The following is a 17,023-nucleotide window of genomic DNA, read 5'->3' as shown; positions in this document are numbered from 1 at the left end:
AATGAACTAATAAATAATTAAAAAAGGATTAGCAAATGTGGATTTAAACAGTATAGAGTATGACCGTGATAGTAAAGGATTACAAGGAACACGCAGCTGATTCAATGCTCTTAATTTGGAAGCCGAGCCTTTATTTCCTCCTATTAATGGCGTTTGGGGAACTTACCGTAAAGTTTAGCAAGAACTCTCCAGATGTAAGTTTGACTTAAGAGTAAAGAATCCCGATTGACGGCGTCAGACAAGTGGTGCCGCAATGACAGATAGACTTGCCTTTTGTTGCTTCTGATTGGTTAATATTGTGTCAGTGCCAAATTAAGATACCCATGAGTGATCGAAACTTGATAACATGTGGATTTTTCTTTAAAAAAACAACAACAACAACTGATAAGTGACAAATGCAGTGAACATCAGATTCTTTTGTCTTATTTTTTACTTCAAAACTCAATATGTGTACTATGTGTATTTTAGTCTTTAATTTATTTTGTAACATTAGTATAGATAAAAAAAAACAAACTTGATTAGAAACCAGCACTGAAGCAAAGCTATCGGGATCAGTATAGGTATTCTCAACATCAACAGTTATGGGGATGATGCACCGATCTGTGGTGGTTAAAGGAGAGCTAAGCCAAAAGAGGAACTTCTCTGTATACCGTCCTCACCTATGGTTATCAACGATGGGTAGTAATCAAAAGAACAAAACAACGGTTACAAGCGGTCGATAGTAGTTTTCTCTGCAGGGCAGATCGGCTTTCTCTCAGTGATGGGGTAAGAAGCAATGTCAACTGGGAGGGGATCCGAGTAGAACTCCTCCGGGCTGAGAGGAGTAGCGGTTTTTAAGTTGCAGAAACTGGAAATGCATGTCACTTCATCAATTTGCTTCTTGACCCTTTTTCTTCGGAGTTCCGCACAATCTTGGACTACTTGTGTATTGTGATCACCTCATTGGCAAGTGTTGACTACAACAAGTCGTAATGTTTAAAGGACATTCCGCCGGTCTTTGTTTCTTCTCGTTTCCCTTACGTATTTAAAGTTCAACCAATGCGAGGATTTAAGTGAGTCTTAAACAAATGTTGGACTCTATTGTATCATCAGTGTCTCTATTTTCACACACATTAGAAGATGTGCTTAAGCCCCGCCCACTCCAACAAATTGGAGACGGGGGGGACTTTATGAAGTAATAACACCAAACATTATCATGATGGGACTTGTTCCATCTCTGGAAAATCATTTGAGTTAGTTGATTCATTTGGCCACTCTAGTTGTTCTTTTGTTTTTGCCTCTTCAAGGACAATTCTAGAAATCCGCTAAGCTTCAGTTGACTTGATACAGACCTATGAAAAGAGGGTATAAAGGGATCAGAGATGTCGTCCCAGCCCACTGACCATTGGACAGTTTCATGATTGGACACAACACTACGACTTTTAATTTGTTAGTTCTAGTCATGGTTGTTTCTGCCCCTTGACATTGGCGGGTGCAACCTCAGCTAAATGTGATCAACTCACGCAGCCTTTTGCTGTGCAACCCTGAGGATTCCTGGTCTTCTCTTTATAATAACTTACATTTTGTGTTTAAATAATCATCATTATACAATGTAAATGAAACATGTTTTAATAAGAACTCTCGTTTTTTAATAATAAGAAAAACAGTGTTTCTATCAAACAATATCAGATTCACACAAATCAAACAGTTTTGTTCTATTGTACTCAAACACTCAACAGGCTTCTTATAAAAAATAATATGTTTATATCAATAATAAGCATATTATGGTTAGGGGGTCTAATATATAGCCATTTTATATTCAAGCTGCCTGCAAAATAAATGTCGTTCTATAGCTCTCTTGACCCTTTATAGAGTCATTACGCTGGAAGAATCGCCCACCATGGCGACACCGTTCACATTTTATCACCGACTGTTCAATTATTTACTGGCTTTGAGTTTATAGGCTTAAAAATCACTTGTGAGGCGATGCAGTCGGAGGATGTAGTTAAAAAAGAAACAACAAAGCCGGATTGCGCTTCCAGGTGGCAGTTTGATGTGCGCAACCACAGCTCTTTAAGATAGAGACGGTAGAGCGAACTTACTTTTCACTGATCACCCTTTCATTGCCGATCACTTTCATCAGTCACTTTATTAGGCACATCTGTTCTATTTTCAGCACAAATTCAAAATCAGTCGAACACATGGTGGAAAATGGACACGTAGTTGAGACGACTTGCAGATGTTTAAACCAATTGAGTAAAAAAGGGATTTTATTTTTGCAAAAGACCTGTTTAATAATGTATGGCATAACTGCTGATCTACTACCATTTACATGTACAACCATCTCAAAGTATTACAGAAAATTTTCTGGCAAATAGAAAATATTTAGTTGGCTGTGGTTGTGTCAAACGAAAATGTCTTTTTTTTGTCTTTGTTTTAGGGAAGATACAAAGACAACAGTACATCTCTGAAGGTACAACACACTACAGAAGCAAAATACCAAGACCCCAGCCTGAGGAAAACTGAGGCTAAATGATTTAACAAAAAGACCAGACTTCAGGGTAACATTGTTTGAGCATTGTTTGCTGATCATCTCCATCCCTTTATGACTACAGTGAGCCCTTTTTCAGGGTGGCAACTTGCAGTAGAATAATGTATTATACCATCTCAGAGAAGAGATCTCTTAGAGCTTAACCAAAAGGAAAAGCCATTTTAACCAATCGCACTATGATTCTTCTCTCAAGCCTTGGGTGGTGACCAAAAGAACAAAAAAGTCAATGTGTAGGCAAGCAGCTAAAGCTTTCATAGAAGTGCGTCTGGACTCTACTTTGGAGGGTAAGGAGCTCAGTCATATGGAAGAAACTCAGTGTGTAGCATCAAGAAAAGCCAATTGGAGCATACTTTTTAGGATAACGCCTGGATACATTATTTGTGAGGTACTCCAGGTGTTTCCGATTGTGGGGAAGCCCTGGTGCAGACCTGGGATACCATCAAAATATTCTTAAAATTATAGGTCACTCAACATACTGGAAATACTCCAGGTCAATATATCTCAAGAGCTCCCAGTGTAGACAGTGTAGAATCTACACTGGAAGCCCTTGTGATATTTACCCGGAGTGTTTCCTGTTTGAGTTAGCCTTTTAGCTTCTGCTTCAAACAAGCTCAGAAATGTAGACTTGTTTATTTTTTGGGGGGAACGGGTCCTCTTGTCGTGGTGGCACAACAACAGGGTCGTTACAGACGAGCAGTATGGAGGTGTTTGGATGTTTTAACTGTTTATTTTTGGACGAGGAAGAGGACGACGAAAACTCAGCTCTGGTCACTACATTAAAATGAACAAAAATGTTGTCTATAACTCTGAAAAGGAACAGATTTATCTGAAAATTCATCAGCTTTTAGTGACATCAGGGTGAGTATAAAAGTGAGAGGAATCTGAATTATCGGTGAACTATCGCTTTAATGCAGAGTCGAGTTGAAGAAGTTATCTAGGGATTGTAGTCTGTGCCTAGGTGTCGCCTTTTTGTCTCGATCTTGGATTAGAATGGTTTGTGTTTTATAGTTGGTGTTTTATGTGGTGTTTTGTTCTCCAAGATGTGTTTTTTATTTTTAATTTACTGTAGTAAAGTTATGCTATATTGTATTTATTTGTCATTTGTGATATAAAAAAAAAAAGATGGTCATTGTTAATTAATGTATTATATGAAATGTAAAAAGTGGTAAATACGGATCATTGATGTGCAAAAAAGTGTAGCATAATCTCCATAAAAAATACACAGTGACTGGTGTAGAGCTGGGTATCATACTTACTTCTTTTGTGACAAAATCCTGAATGCTTCGGAATTACCGAGTATCAAAACATGCATCTTCTTTCAGGACCTACGTGTGATCAACACTTGAATATTGTTGGATTTGTCCATGGAAAAACTGACAAGTTTATAGTTTCCCATTGCACTGAAAATTCAGTTTTTCTTGAAGATGGAAATCTACCAACACTGAAACATCTAATTAAAGGTTTTTATGATGTGTAATGTCATTTTCTTATGGTTAAAATTGTTAATAGTTTAAAAATGATCGTCTAGGAACTGGGATCGAGGTTAAGGTATCAGCATCAGAACCGGTATTGCACCAGATAAGATACGCTAGCCTGGTGAGGGTATTTCATTTTGGATTGTGGTTCAAGCAAGGAATTCAGGGTGGAACCCTGACAACAAGTGGAGTTGGCTCTACGCCCCCCGGGGACAATGTCGAGGTCAGAACAGTTATCAAATAAATACAAGGGGTATAAACAGCTCCATTAGTCGAGACATCTAGTCCTCTCCGAGTCTGTATTTTCCGAGCCTGTTTGCTTGAATGACGACAAGTTGATTTAAGGCAACATTAAACTATACACAGTCTTAGCGAAGGCTATAAAATCTGATTTATATCGTCATAAATCTCCGTAGTTATGAATGGGGGAGGGGGGGAGTTGACGGCTACCTGCAGATCTTCCAGAATTAAAAAACCATGACACGACCGAACCACTTTACGCTGAAATTAGGTTTAGATCGACGATATGAAGGAGGTTTTTATGAAATAATGTGCAGCAGTTTATCTGCCACGTCGCTCCATGCCGCAGCCTGCTCTCCGTTTAAAGGCTTGATACTGTGTAGGAGGAGACTTGTTCTCAAAGAATACCAATTGTAGCAGACAAAAGGTGATTGTGGCACTTACTTACAGAAGGAGTGGGCCGGTATTAGCAAATAAAGCTCCTTGAAAATGTAAGAGACGAGTGGCGATAATGCCAAACAGGGAGAGGACGGGGAGTTGTTATTCTAAGGGCATTAAATACGACCTACAACTTCTCAATGAGTGCTCTTGGCTGCAGTTACAGTGGCGTTTCTTGGGAGGCCTCGGACGTTTTTTTAATGTGCTCGATGTGCCGCGTTTGGGCCGGTTGTTTATGGAGTGGCTCATTGATCGTTGCAAAAGTTACATTTTAATAGAGTCTGCGGGTTATTGTTTTATTTGGACGCCACTGAATTTTGTGGTTATTTGTGGCCCGGTTGTAAATTTGAATGGCCTCACTGGTAATTAAACGCCGAGCTCTATGAATAGAATTCAAGTGGAACTGTATTACAACAGATTACATCAGTCAGAAAGGAAAACTGATTACAATGTGTTGTTTTTTTATTTGTTTAGTAAAAGCACAGCTAAATGATTTTAGTTGCATGATAGATGGAACAACAACTTTATGAGCATAACTTAAATTTAAAAAAAAAGCATTTTTAGGATGTTTTCCATTTTTTAAAAGAAAATGTTAGTCATGTATAGAGCTCCACATGTGACATAAATGTATTTTTTAAATCTTGTGATTCAACGCCCCAGTTCTCAACACTTAAAGTTCAACTAATGTGTAGATTTAAGTGTTCTTAAATAGATGTTGGACCTCCATTGTACTCATCAGTGTGTTTGTCTGTTTGTGCAAAACAATTTTTTCATTGAAATATTCTTGTTTGTCACTGCATGTTATCAATCCAATAAGTCTCTATATCCAAGGGACTCATTGTATAAACAAAGTGGGGCGTAATTACATCTGGTTTATTACATCATAAGCGACTCCGCTCTTGTAACATCTCATTCGCTCAGATTTCAGACGACGGAGAACTTATAAAGTAAAAAGTTCAAAACATGGTCATGATGAGGGACTTACTTAAATAACTTTTATTCATGTCCACCTCCAGGGCTCTGTACTATTGATAATACCAAACAAAAAATCTTAAATATTTACAATACCTGTATAGTGGTTGTGGAATGAGTATATGTGGATGATTTTTAAGAGACTGTGAGACAACGACAGGTTGGTTTCATACAATACATGTGTTCGCTTGTGTTGAATGTGATGATAAATCAGAAAACTACTTTTGTTCCAGTAACATTATACATTTAAAAAAGGGATATTTAACTTTGTGTATAGGTTTCTCAGTTTTGACTTTAAATTAAAACCTACTTTTTCATTTTTAATACAACACATTACAAATAAACACCAGGAAAAACAGCACTTACCACTATTTTAGATGCAGTTAAACCATTTGTAATGTTTTATTTTAATTTTTAGAGTAAATGCGTCAAAACCGAGTGAATAGAAATGTTGTAGATGACACGGACATGCTTTATTATTTTTATTCCATAGGATTCTTAAAATTACAAGTCTACATCTACAACCGAAAAAATATTGTATAATAAATGTATTTTTTTATTTTTCCACATGGTTTCGTACCATAACAAAAATAACCATTGATGAAGGGACTTCAGCCAGTCATTAGTCCAGTCACGCAAATAGCCATTAGTCATTCCGACTTTCAAAGGAAGAAAAATGGATTAGTTTTCTCCTCCTCACTGCAATCCCGTCATCCGGGTGAGCCTAATAACGAAAGGTATTTGACGAAAGACAAATCAAATAGTGGAAAGTAAATACATCTTTTTTTTTTCTTTGTTAGTTCAGGTTATCTGTAGAAAATATTCCTTAGAAGTTTGAGTTGAAGTTGAAGTTTAAAAAAATGCTCGCGGCTAATTGCCTGAGGTTGTTTGTCAACAGATACGAGTCATTAGCATTCATTAATCAGTAAATATTTTTTTCTCTCAGGCAATGTTTACCTCGTTTTTTTGTTCAGTTTTTAACTCACGTATACTCATTTAAAAGTCAGCCTCACGACTTCCATTTTCTGCGCTACCCACCAACAGATCTGTGTCAAATTGGGTATGAAAAAGGTTACGCTTCTCGCCAGTGTCCTAATTTTTGGGGTGATCACCTGCAGTTTTTGTAATAGCCATTTGATGACAGCCGCGGTCACGGGTCCTTAAATTCATCTGTGTATTCAATAGCACTCGAAATGATGACCATGATGAAAAAGAAAGGTCACGATTGTCTTTCACTTATACACTCGTCAACCAGCCAAACACAAATCATTTCCCATTCGCGTTTTGTCCTTTTTTTTCCACAGAATAAAACCATTTCATTTCTAGTCTAGCAGCTGCTGAAGGGCTGATTTTTTACATTTCAAGGTTCATGGTGTTAGCAGGGAAGCACGGGGAATGTTATTGTTTCCCTTGAAACATATCCAAGCTTGTTACACAATTTATATGGAGAATTCAATCCCATGACCCTGGGCAGATTCAATATATGAGTTTTTCATGCTTGAACATGTGCGGAGAGTAAAAAGATAGAAACGGATGATGCAGATTCTCGAACGAATCCGTTGCATTCCAACAACTAGTTGAAGACATTTTTACCCTTTAAATAATTTATTACATTTTTAAAGGCAATGGTTAAGATTCACGGGATTATCAAATCGTTTTTTTTTTGTATAATGTATTTCAAGTATTACTATTATTATTACTTGCCCTTGTTTTCATGCTTCTGATCCGTATTAGACCTCAACAAAAACTGTCTTATAATGAATGTTTATTTACTCTGAAGATTATTGACGGGTTTACACTATTTTTAACAAGACAAATAGAAACTTCTACTCTTTTTTATTTTTATTTATTATTTGTATTGTTAATTTTTATTTATTATTATTATTATTATGAAGAAAACTCATCTTTACTTTGTTCTTTGACGCCGAAAACATTTACAACCCTTTTGTTATTTTACGGTCAGTGTGACCCGGAAAAATGCAAATGTGTTTGAGTTATCCCTTGCATTGTTTCGGGGGCACAGTGACGCAAACACCCCAAAACAAAATGTTTTTGAGGTATCCCTGTCTTGCTTCTGGGTCCAGATGAACGACCTCCACCACTGCATATGTATTTATGGAATCCAAGAAGGTTGTTAATTTTGACCTCAAGCCGACACAAGGGATACCTCAAACCCATTTATTTTTATTTACGGGCCACCAGGTCACCTTGACCCAGAGGTAACGCAAGGGTTAAATCAATTCAAATTTAAGGCAGGGGTCTGACTGACCTACAGTTAAAAAAAAAAAAAAAAATCGTTCAGAGTTTGTATTTCACTCATTTTCACTTGTTTACGGAGTCATTATGTTTTAATAAAATTGACCTTAACCAACGTCAAGAGCAACAAGCTAATTTTATGTTTATTGTCAAAACAAAACACATTTCAGATACTAATAATAATTTATTTTAGTTTGTGGCCCAGAAGCAAATGGGGCTTAGGCACCATTAGTTCTAAGGGACAATTAAAATATGTTTGATAAAGAGGTTATAAAAGCAGATGACTCCAATATAATAATGACTGTTCATGTTTCTTAAATATTTATTTAGTTTACTGTCGTTTTACAAGCACTGCCCAGGAAAAAGCAATTATTTATAGTCCCGCCCCCCCGTATCATTTTTCTGTGTAAATATATTATGTCTGAAAGTGAAACTACCTGCAGCTAATAGTAAAGTGCTGCCTATATGAAAAAAATGTATGTAGTTTTATTTCTAAATGTAGTTTGAGACACTTATATTCATTTATCTGTACATTCTTAAGAAATAACTGAGAAATAATGACACGCAATTATACATTTTAAGCACTTAACAGATCAGTTTTTTTCTGAACTCCACGGTTATTAATAAATAGTTATATCATTTCATATCATAATTAATCAGTACAAATGTGTAGTTATCAAGGAGAGCAACACTTCGAACCAAACATCTTCGACAGCAGATGTTTTCACGCGTGTAAAGCTGTGATTTTGCTGCAGTGTTTCTCCATAAAAGCCACACATTCCCCCTCATCATATGGAACTGTCACCTCCTCGACGTGATTTAGACGTTAACGCGCCGTATCACGGGCTCACCACATTGTTGCCACAGTAATAAAGTACGCCGGAGTGAAGGCGGTTCACCTCGGGTGAGCAAACATACGTTCCAGAGAGTGTGTGTTTGCAGAGGGAAATTAACAATAATAGAAAGTTGTTGTTATTTCAAGAGGCTTTTTAATTCGGTGACTGATTGGACGAGGTGGCCCTGAAGTGATGCAACACTCTCCAGCGCAATTACAGATCAGGAATAGAATACTTGAAAAGTGAAAAATAAATGCGAGGGGCAAAGCGGACTAACGGATATGATTTTGAAGTGGGGGAGGAGGAAACACGGGTGAAGAACGGAAAGAAAAAAAAGGAATGAAAAGTTGTTCCAGCTATGATCTCAAAATCTGCGAGAAAATCAAATCAAGAACTTCAGCTCAATGTTCTGTTGATTATAAATCAGCTTTTAACGGTTAAAAAAAACAAATAAAAATTGGAATTTTATTTTATTTTCTTGTTGAATTTTAAAATATATTTCTAATTTTTCAGTAATCACTATTCTTTGCACGGGGGCCACATGTGGCCCTTTGACATTATGTATTCAGCCCAGTTGAGGTAAGAGTAGTACTGATTGATAATCTAGAAATGTGTATAAATGTGTATTACTAATGGCAAGTTTAACTATTTATATAAGAGAGAGAGCATGCTGACATTGAAATAAATATTGATTACCCACACATTTAAAACATACATACATACATACATACATACATACATATATATATATACATATATATATTTTTTTTTTTCATTTTGTTTTTTTTTAAACTTTTTTTATGATATAATAAAAGATTTTTATAAATGTACAATTTTGAATATGTAGGTTTATTTTAGAATGTCATGAGATAAAAAACTTGATTTTACTTTTAAATTGCATTTCAATTCAAATTGGTTTTCCCATCATACTGTGGGTTGTCGCAACTTTCATCTGAGTTGACGGCCCCTAACAATGGTCACACTATATAATGTAGTTTCTGAGAAATTCCAATCCTCCTCCGCCACGTTGTACAGTATCCAAACTTTTTTTTTTTTTTTTAAAAGGTCGTTACCTCAATAAGAAAGTGTCACGAACCACAAAAAAAACCAAAAAAAACCCCGTCAGCAAACACACAAGATGACCGTGAAGGTGAAACAATTATTTTCAACCTCAGCAAGCTCTCATGAGTTTTTTGAATGTATTTCTGACATGCCCTTGACCAAGGTCACCGACGTTTTGCTCACATTAGAGACTTAATGAGTTCTAATGAGCGTCGACTTCAGTCGGGAAGCATGAAATACACAAGAAGGTTACACGGCAGTTGGTGAGTTACAGCAATATGTGGCGTCAGCAAGACTAAGAAGAAGTTTTTGCTGGTTATAAACGTACAAAAATAATGGTATTCTGGGAGAAGTTTAAATAGAAGCATTGGATCTATTCCTTGATATTTAGCACAAACACATTTAAAACATTGTACCTGGAAAATATAAAATATATAATGTTGGAAACATGAAGAAGAAGACAAAACAAGAAACAGGTATGAAGCACAGTAGCAATGAAAGAACATTGTAAGGGAAATCCAAAATATGGAATTGAACTTTAAACTTAGAATGACAGAAAATGTGATGGAAATATGGGACTTAATTTGACACCATAACTCCTAAATTACTTTTGCAACAAATATTTTGTTTTTTTTTCTCTCCTTTTTAGTCTTAGTTTAGTAGTTTTTGGTGTAATCTCCTCTCTCTTTGGGTGCAGGGTGGGAAAAAAGTGTTAAGAAATATATTCAAAATTAAATTATATAGAAGCTTATTTGACTGCAGTTGAAAATGGGGTCTTTGTACATATAACCCTTGTGTTACCTAAGGGTCAAGTTGACCCGAAGTCCCGAAAACAAAAGGGTTAAGAAATTATAAATAAATAAATAAATGAGTATATTGTGAAGTGTCAAGATATGTTGTTATTACGACCCTGGCAGAACAAGTTTCTCATTCTGTTTTAAATCTGTAAACTGATGACAAGATGAAAATAAAATAACAAATGAAAACTAAATTTTGCCCTTTTTTTCTTGATATAAAAGACCCTTAAAATTGAGCTATCAAGGCAACACAATTTTGTCTCACTACTTTTTTTTAAGGGGGGGTTCAACCACACTACAAAGTGACTGGCTAGTTACAAGTGTTTTGTGTTTTTATTCATCTGTTACGTTTGTACATAAGTGCTGGCAAAACATTTCCCTTAATATGAACTCATAGAAAACACTTTTGAAGTCCAGACTAAAGTGTCCTCCAAACATTCTCGTGATGTCCAATGGTGCATTTAAAGACTTTGCTCTACTTGATTCCCCTCTGTAAAATCATTCACAGATTTCCTGATGTCGCTCACCGACTCTTTGCTGATGACATCCAGCTCTACTGATCTTTTGATCCAACTGAGCCCCAGAGGCTGGACAGCTTAGTCAATTGTTTGCTAGAACTCAAACAATGGCTGAGTGAAAACACTTTGCAGCTAAATGTGGACAAAACTGAAACTCTGGTGATTGCTCCTGATGGTTGAGTCGGTAATTGATACGGTGTACATTTTAGGACATGGTCAGGTATCAGACCAAACGGCTTCATCCGTCAGACGAAGCAGCCTCAGACAAACCTCCGTCAGATCGAACTTTGTCAACCTTCAAAATAAAAGTCCCCAGACAAAACTACATCAGATAGCGTCTGGAAGAAAAAAAAACGCTCCTTTTTATTTCAAATGAAACAGGAAATGCATGTGATAATGATGTGATATTAGACAAAACGACATCAGATAGCATCTGGGGAAAAAAATAACGTACCGTTTTATTGCGATTGAAACCGGAAATGCACGCGATAACGATGTGATATCAGCCAAAAGGATATCGGATATCATATAGAAAAAAAATAAACGTATCATTTTATTTCGAATAAAAACAAAAATTCATGTGATAACTATACTACAAAATCCGATGGCATGTTGACGTGTGATGTCACATGTATTTCCGGTTTTATTCAAAATAAAATGTTCCGGTGATTTTTTTTCCAGATGCTATCTGATGTCGTTTTGTCTAACATCACGTCGTTATCACATGCACTTCCGGTTCAATTTGCAATAAAATGGTTCGCTTATTTTTTCCAGACGCTATCTGATGTAGTTTTGTCTGGGGACTTTTATTTTGAAGGTTGACAAAGTTCGATCTGACGGAGGTTTGTCTGAGGCTGCTTCGTCTGAGGCCGTTTAGTCTGAGGCCGTTTGGTCTGATACCTGACTATGTACATTTCCAAAGTTAGCAAAATTTTGTATTCTTGCTTTTTATTTTTTTTTAAACGTGTTCATCTGTATATCTTCTGCTTGAATTGTGAATTTCCGAACTCAGATAAATAAAACTATCTATCTAATGTTGTTTTGTATTGAAGCCTAAGGCTGCTTCGTCTGATGGATGTTTTTCTGAGGCTGCTTCGTCTGAAGGATGAACCCGTTAGGTCTGATACCTGACGATGTCCTAAAATGTAAATTGGGTCTAGTAGAAGAACTTACATTTCCCTGATCCTTAAATCTCTTCACTGGCTGCCAGTTTCTTTCAGGATCAACTTTAAAATTGTGGTTCTTAATTTCAGATCTATTCATGGTCAAGCTCCTCCTTACATCAGTGATCTGATCCAGCCTTACACACCAGCTTTGGAACGATCTTCCCCTCACTATGTGTTTGATGATCTACTGACTCCTTCAAGAAACATCTTAAGACATTCTTATTCGTGCAGGCTTTTCCTTGATTTTCTGAGACTCCTGTGTTTGTCTCAGTGTTGTCTTGATCTTTTAGCATATCTTTTTTGGAGTATTGTTTTGATTGTTTAAGCGCGTTTCAAGTGATATTTAAGCTCTACAAATATAAATTATTTACTTACTTCCTGTTCCAAATAACACACCTATAAAAGCTACCTTAAAAATCAAACAGGAAATGAAAGTGTTTGTAAAGAAGTAAACCCACCAGGTAATGTTCATATATACACTATATATATATATATATATATATGGCGCTACGGATTACGTTTTTTGAGAAATTGAAAAGCTTTATAGTGCGGAAAATACGGTAAATCCACTCAAATCTGTTTTCTTATATAAAAAGATAAATAATTCCCATTGCAAAAGTAAAATTTTGATTATATTTGATGGTAGGGAAACTTGGCACCGAAATCCAACACATGTTTTGATTCCATTTACAACCGAAGCATTTGTGTCGATGCCATAAAAGATCAAAAGTACAATATAATTGTTTTCATTCATCGAATAAAGTGTGTTTACCTGTTTCTTCGTCACAGAGCTGCTCACAGGGCTCGGTGGTCCTCTGGCCACAGTAATCTCGGACCCACTGAGTGGACGAGTTGGTCTGATAGTACAGCGTCAGCTTCGCCGGGTTGAGCCAATTCGAAACGTCCAGGAAACTTCCCATCGCCACAACGAAACTACTTCCTGGTGACGAAAAGAGAAAAGGCGATAAATCAGTTTACAAAGACTGTTAGCAGATGATTTATCTTTCACTGAAGAGCCATTTCCCTTCCTCAGCTGGGAAAAAAAAAAAGAAATCAATCGCAGAGTTGCTAATTGCAGGCTTTTTCACAGTAATTTTAATTTCCTTTATCAGCAGCTTGAATTTAAAGGCGAGAATTAAGATCTTTAATGCGAGAATGGAAGGGAGCTATTTAGTAATTGCAGTGGAGAGCCTAAAAAGAGTCAATCAGCAGTTGCTACGCTCAATGGCGCCGGCTTACCTCTCTTTTCTTACCACTCCCGGACCAATCATTAAACCTTGATCACAGAAGATTATCCCTAATTGATGCCAATGACTCTTAGTTCCAGCAGGAGTGCGGATTTGGAACCGGCTCTCTGGTGAGCTTGACATAAGACGGCGGGATTCTATCGCCGATGGTGCTCATGGAGGCCATTTTTTTATGATAATTTTCATACAATTATTATGAAAAAAAAGGAAAGAAAGTCGTATAAAATGTTAACGTTTAATTGAAATAATAATATGTCTACAGTTCGCGACCAGAACATGGACATTAAGGGTAATAAAATTAAAAATATTTAGAGAAAATAATGGAACATTGACGGGGTAACTTAATTTAATAGTAAGCATTCCTGGTAATTCATGTTTAAAATGTATTTTTTTGTCTCTTGTTTCCTTTTCTATGAGATGTTGCCAAGGACAAACTTCTACCGAAAATGCTGAACTGAACTAAACCAAGAATTGTCCTCGCGCGATCGATAAAAGCATTTCCTCAGTTAGGATGACTGAAGGTGAACACACAAAGGCCATTTCCTGCGGCTCGGCAGTTTAGCGAACAGAGCTGGTGCTCATTTAGTGGGAGTGGAGAGAAATCTAATGGCTCCAGCTCAGCGCCGAGGCAATTGGCAGATTATGGGTTCGCAGTTCTCAGACCTGTGAAGAAAGTCCACGCCAGCTCGGAGAACATCGCTGATCGTCGGCCATTTCTTCAAGTGATTGTGTTGCTTTGAATTCACAATACTACTTGAAAAACTGGTCCCACTTCACTCCTTCACAACACGTTCAATCCATTTCAAATCAAACACTTTATTAAAGAGTGTCATATCAAAGTAGATGTTTGTTAATTTGCATTCGATTGTGAGGAACACCAGACATAACATGGTAAAATAATATTAATTATTTATATATATATATATATATATAATTTTATTCATGAGCATTTAAATGAAGGTGCTAAGCTATAAGCTAGACTTTACATAAATGAGCTAAACTAGAAGCTAGCATTTTTTATCTTTGCGTTGTGCTAGCAGCTAGCATTTTGATTAATTAGCAAGCTAGAATTGTAAGGTAAGGTAAGGCAAAACTTTATTAAAATTGTTTAAAATTTAATTGTATTCAATGAGCTAAGCTTGCATTTTAGTCAATGAGCAAAGCCAGCACCTACCATTTCAATCAATGAGTTAAGCTGGCAGCTAGCATTTGAATTGATGAGCTAAGCTAGCAGCTAGCATTTTAATTTATGAGAAAAGATAGCATTTAAATCAATGAGCTAAGCCAGGACCTTCCATTTTAATCAATGACCTTAGCCAGCAGCTACCAATTAAATCAATGAGCTAAGCCAGCATTTTATTCAATGAGCTAAACTAGCATTATTTTCTTTAACTCTCTTTAACAATGGTTAAATAATTATAAAACTCTTTGGCCAGAACTTCCTGTCAGTGAAGGATGTTAGCCTAGCAGCATCCGCTAAAAACTAGCGTAAAATATGGACGGATTCATCACAAGATGAACGTTACAGACGAGCAGTACGGAGGTATTTGGATGTTTTTAAGTGTCTTTTTGGACGAAGATGAAGACGAAGACAACTGAGCTCAAGTCGCTACATTAAAATGAAAAAACATTTTTGTCTATAACTCTAAAAAAGAACAAATTACTCAAAATAATCCCAACCCTAAATCGACATGAGAGTGAGTAGAAAATGAGAGAAATTTGAAATGTGGATGAGCTTTAGAAAATAAACTTTAAGAAATAAAGATCAATCAATCCAGAAAATTGAGAAAAAATCTGATTCAGCCAAAGTTATCCAAGTGGTTCAAAAGCGACTCAACTGGACTAGAGTTCTAGGAAGATGTTTAACTTCTTATCCGAGAGGTTTCTTCAATTCTAAATGGATCCCGAAAGGTGCGCCCAAACTGTTGGCCTGTACTTTAATTGTTAATTGACCTTACAGAGGGTTTAAAATGATTCAATAATCAATAAAGTGTCGCTATTGTGTGGATTTGTGGGTTTTCTCGTGCAAGAAACGATGGAACACTGTCGACCCCAACTTGTAACCCTTGGTTTTGACCAAATCGATGGCGTTTTAATGCATACGGTGAATAAAATTAAATAACAAAATCATTTTCCCACCGAAAATTAGTTGTGAGATTCTGCCGAATAATGTTTGTTTTTTTCTGGAGGTTCTTTCACTTCAGAAAGAGAGTTTGTTTCAGTTTGTGAAGATTATTCAGTGACTCTGCTTCACCTCCTCTTCACACTTGCGCTGCACTGAGCTGAAGTAATGTGTCTCTGCTCCGGCTCTAGTAAAAATAGAAGTCTGCTTTTGAGTGTCCGCAGCAGGGGCGTCGGGCTCGCAACCCGCCGAGACGGATCTGGGACAATCAGCGGGAAAACACACACATCCCTAAGAACCGGTCAGCAACGTTTGGTCCGGACTGATTTCGGTGGCGAAGGCAACGGCAGATTTGTCGTCAACCAAATTCAATTTCGTAGCTTTAAGCTTCAAAGTGTTGGTAAACAAAACCATCCCCTCCGCTGACATTTTCATTTCCGAATGTTTCTTGAGCATCACCTATCATGTCTGAAACCGTGTTGAGTTCGCGTCGATCCCAGGCTTCATCCGTTCTCTGCTGAGCCACTTCATTATTTTTGTACCGCGATATCCTGAGTGGTTTCTCTCAGGGTGTCTTGTGAGTCCGATTATTTATGTTGCCCTTGCAGCCGTAAAGCCTTTATTTTTTTCCACCGTCTTCGTCCTCCCTGACCTGCATTAATACTTATATGTGGACTGCCAGTGTGGATTTGCAGTGTTTGTTTATCTGTTGGATTTGTGTAGCTCCGGCCCGCCAGAATAAGCCGCTTTATATCCCAGCCGCTCGGCTTCAGGTGTCCGGACGACACAACACAGACTTTGCACAGGATCAGCTTTACAACCGCACATTTTTTTTAATATCCTGGTTTTGATCAGCAGTAATAAAATGTATATCGGCGTAGAGCAGTCGAAAATAATACTCGATACTTATTTTTGCTTTATAATGAAAAACATCTATTCATGGAACATATTCTAATCTTTGGACACAACTTTTAAGCTCGACTGAAGTTGTGCAACTACTGACCTTTATTTATGTACTTCCTGTATTTACTGTTATACTCTTCATTAAATGTACGACAGAGCAACTCAAACTTGAGGTGGTTCATCACATGGTTAAGAAAGTAGTGATGGTCTGATGAAGTTTCATGAAGCAGTGTCATTATTTTTAGAGTCCACTAGATGGCGGTCTCTAAACTATTTTCCTTTGTTTTGAACAACTGTTAATGTAACATCATTTTTAAACTGATGGCGCCCCCTACTGACCTCTAAACAACATGACACTGCTTGATGAAGCTTCATCAGCACATCACTATTGTTATTTAGCCAGGTGTCAAGTCATTTTATTTGGACCTTGTTTTGTATGTCCGTTTACTAAGTCCCACAGC

The 17,023-nt window shown here is 36.9% G+C and overlaps 1 protein-coding gene across 1 annotated transcript in view; it reads right to left on the bottom strand.

Annotated features, from left to right (window-relative positions):
* Positions 1-17,023, bottom strand: part of astn2 (astrotactin 2) — a 407,558-nt gene that overhangs the window by 205,029 nt on the left and 185,506 nt on the right. The window contains exon 7 of the mRNA XM_087790735.1: positions 13,063-13,230. Coding sequence (XP_087646861.1) covers positions 13,063-13,230 — 168 coding nt within the window. The remainder of the gene's footprint in view (positions 1-13,062; positions 13,231-17,023) is intronic.

Source organism: Callionymus lyra, chromosome 5 (assembly GCF_982586985.1).
Source record: "Callionymus lyra chromosome 5, fCalLyr1.hap1.1, whole genome shotgun sequence".
Lineage (NCBI taxonomy): Eukaryota > Metazoa > Chordata > Actinopteri > Syngnathiformes > Callionymidae > Callionymus > Callionymus lyra.
Note: the sequence above shows the minus strand (reverse complement) of the source record. Positions and strands in the feature narration are given on the sequence as shown.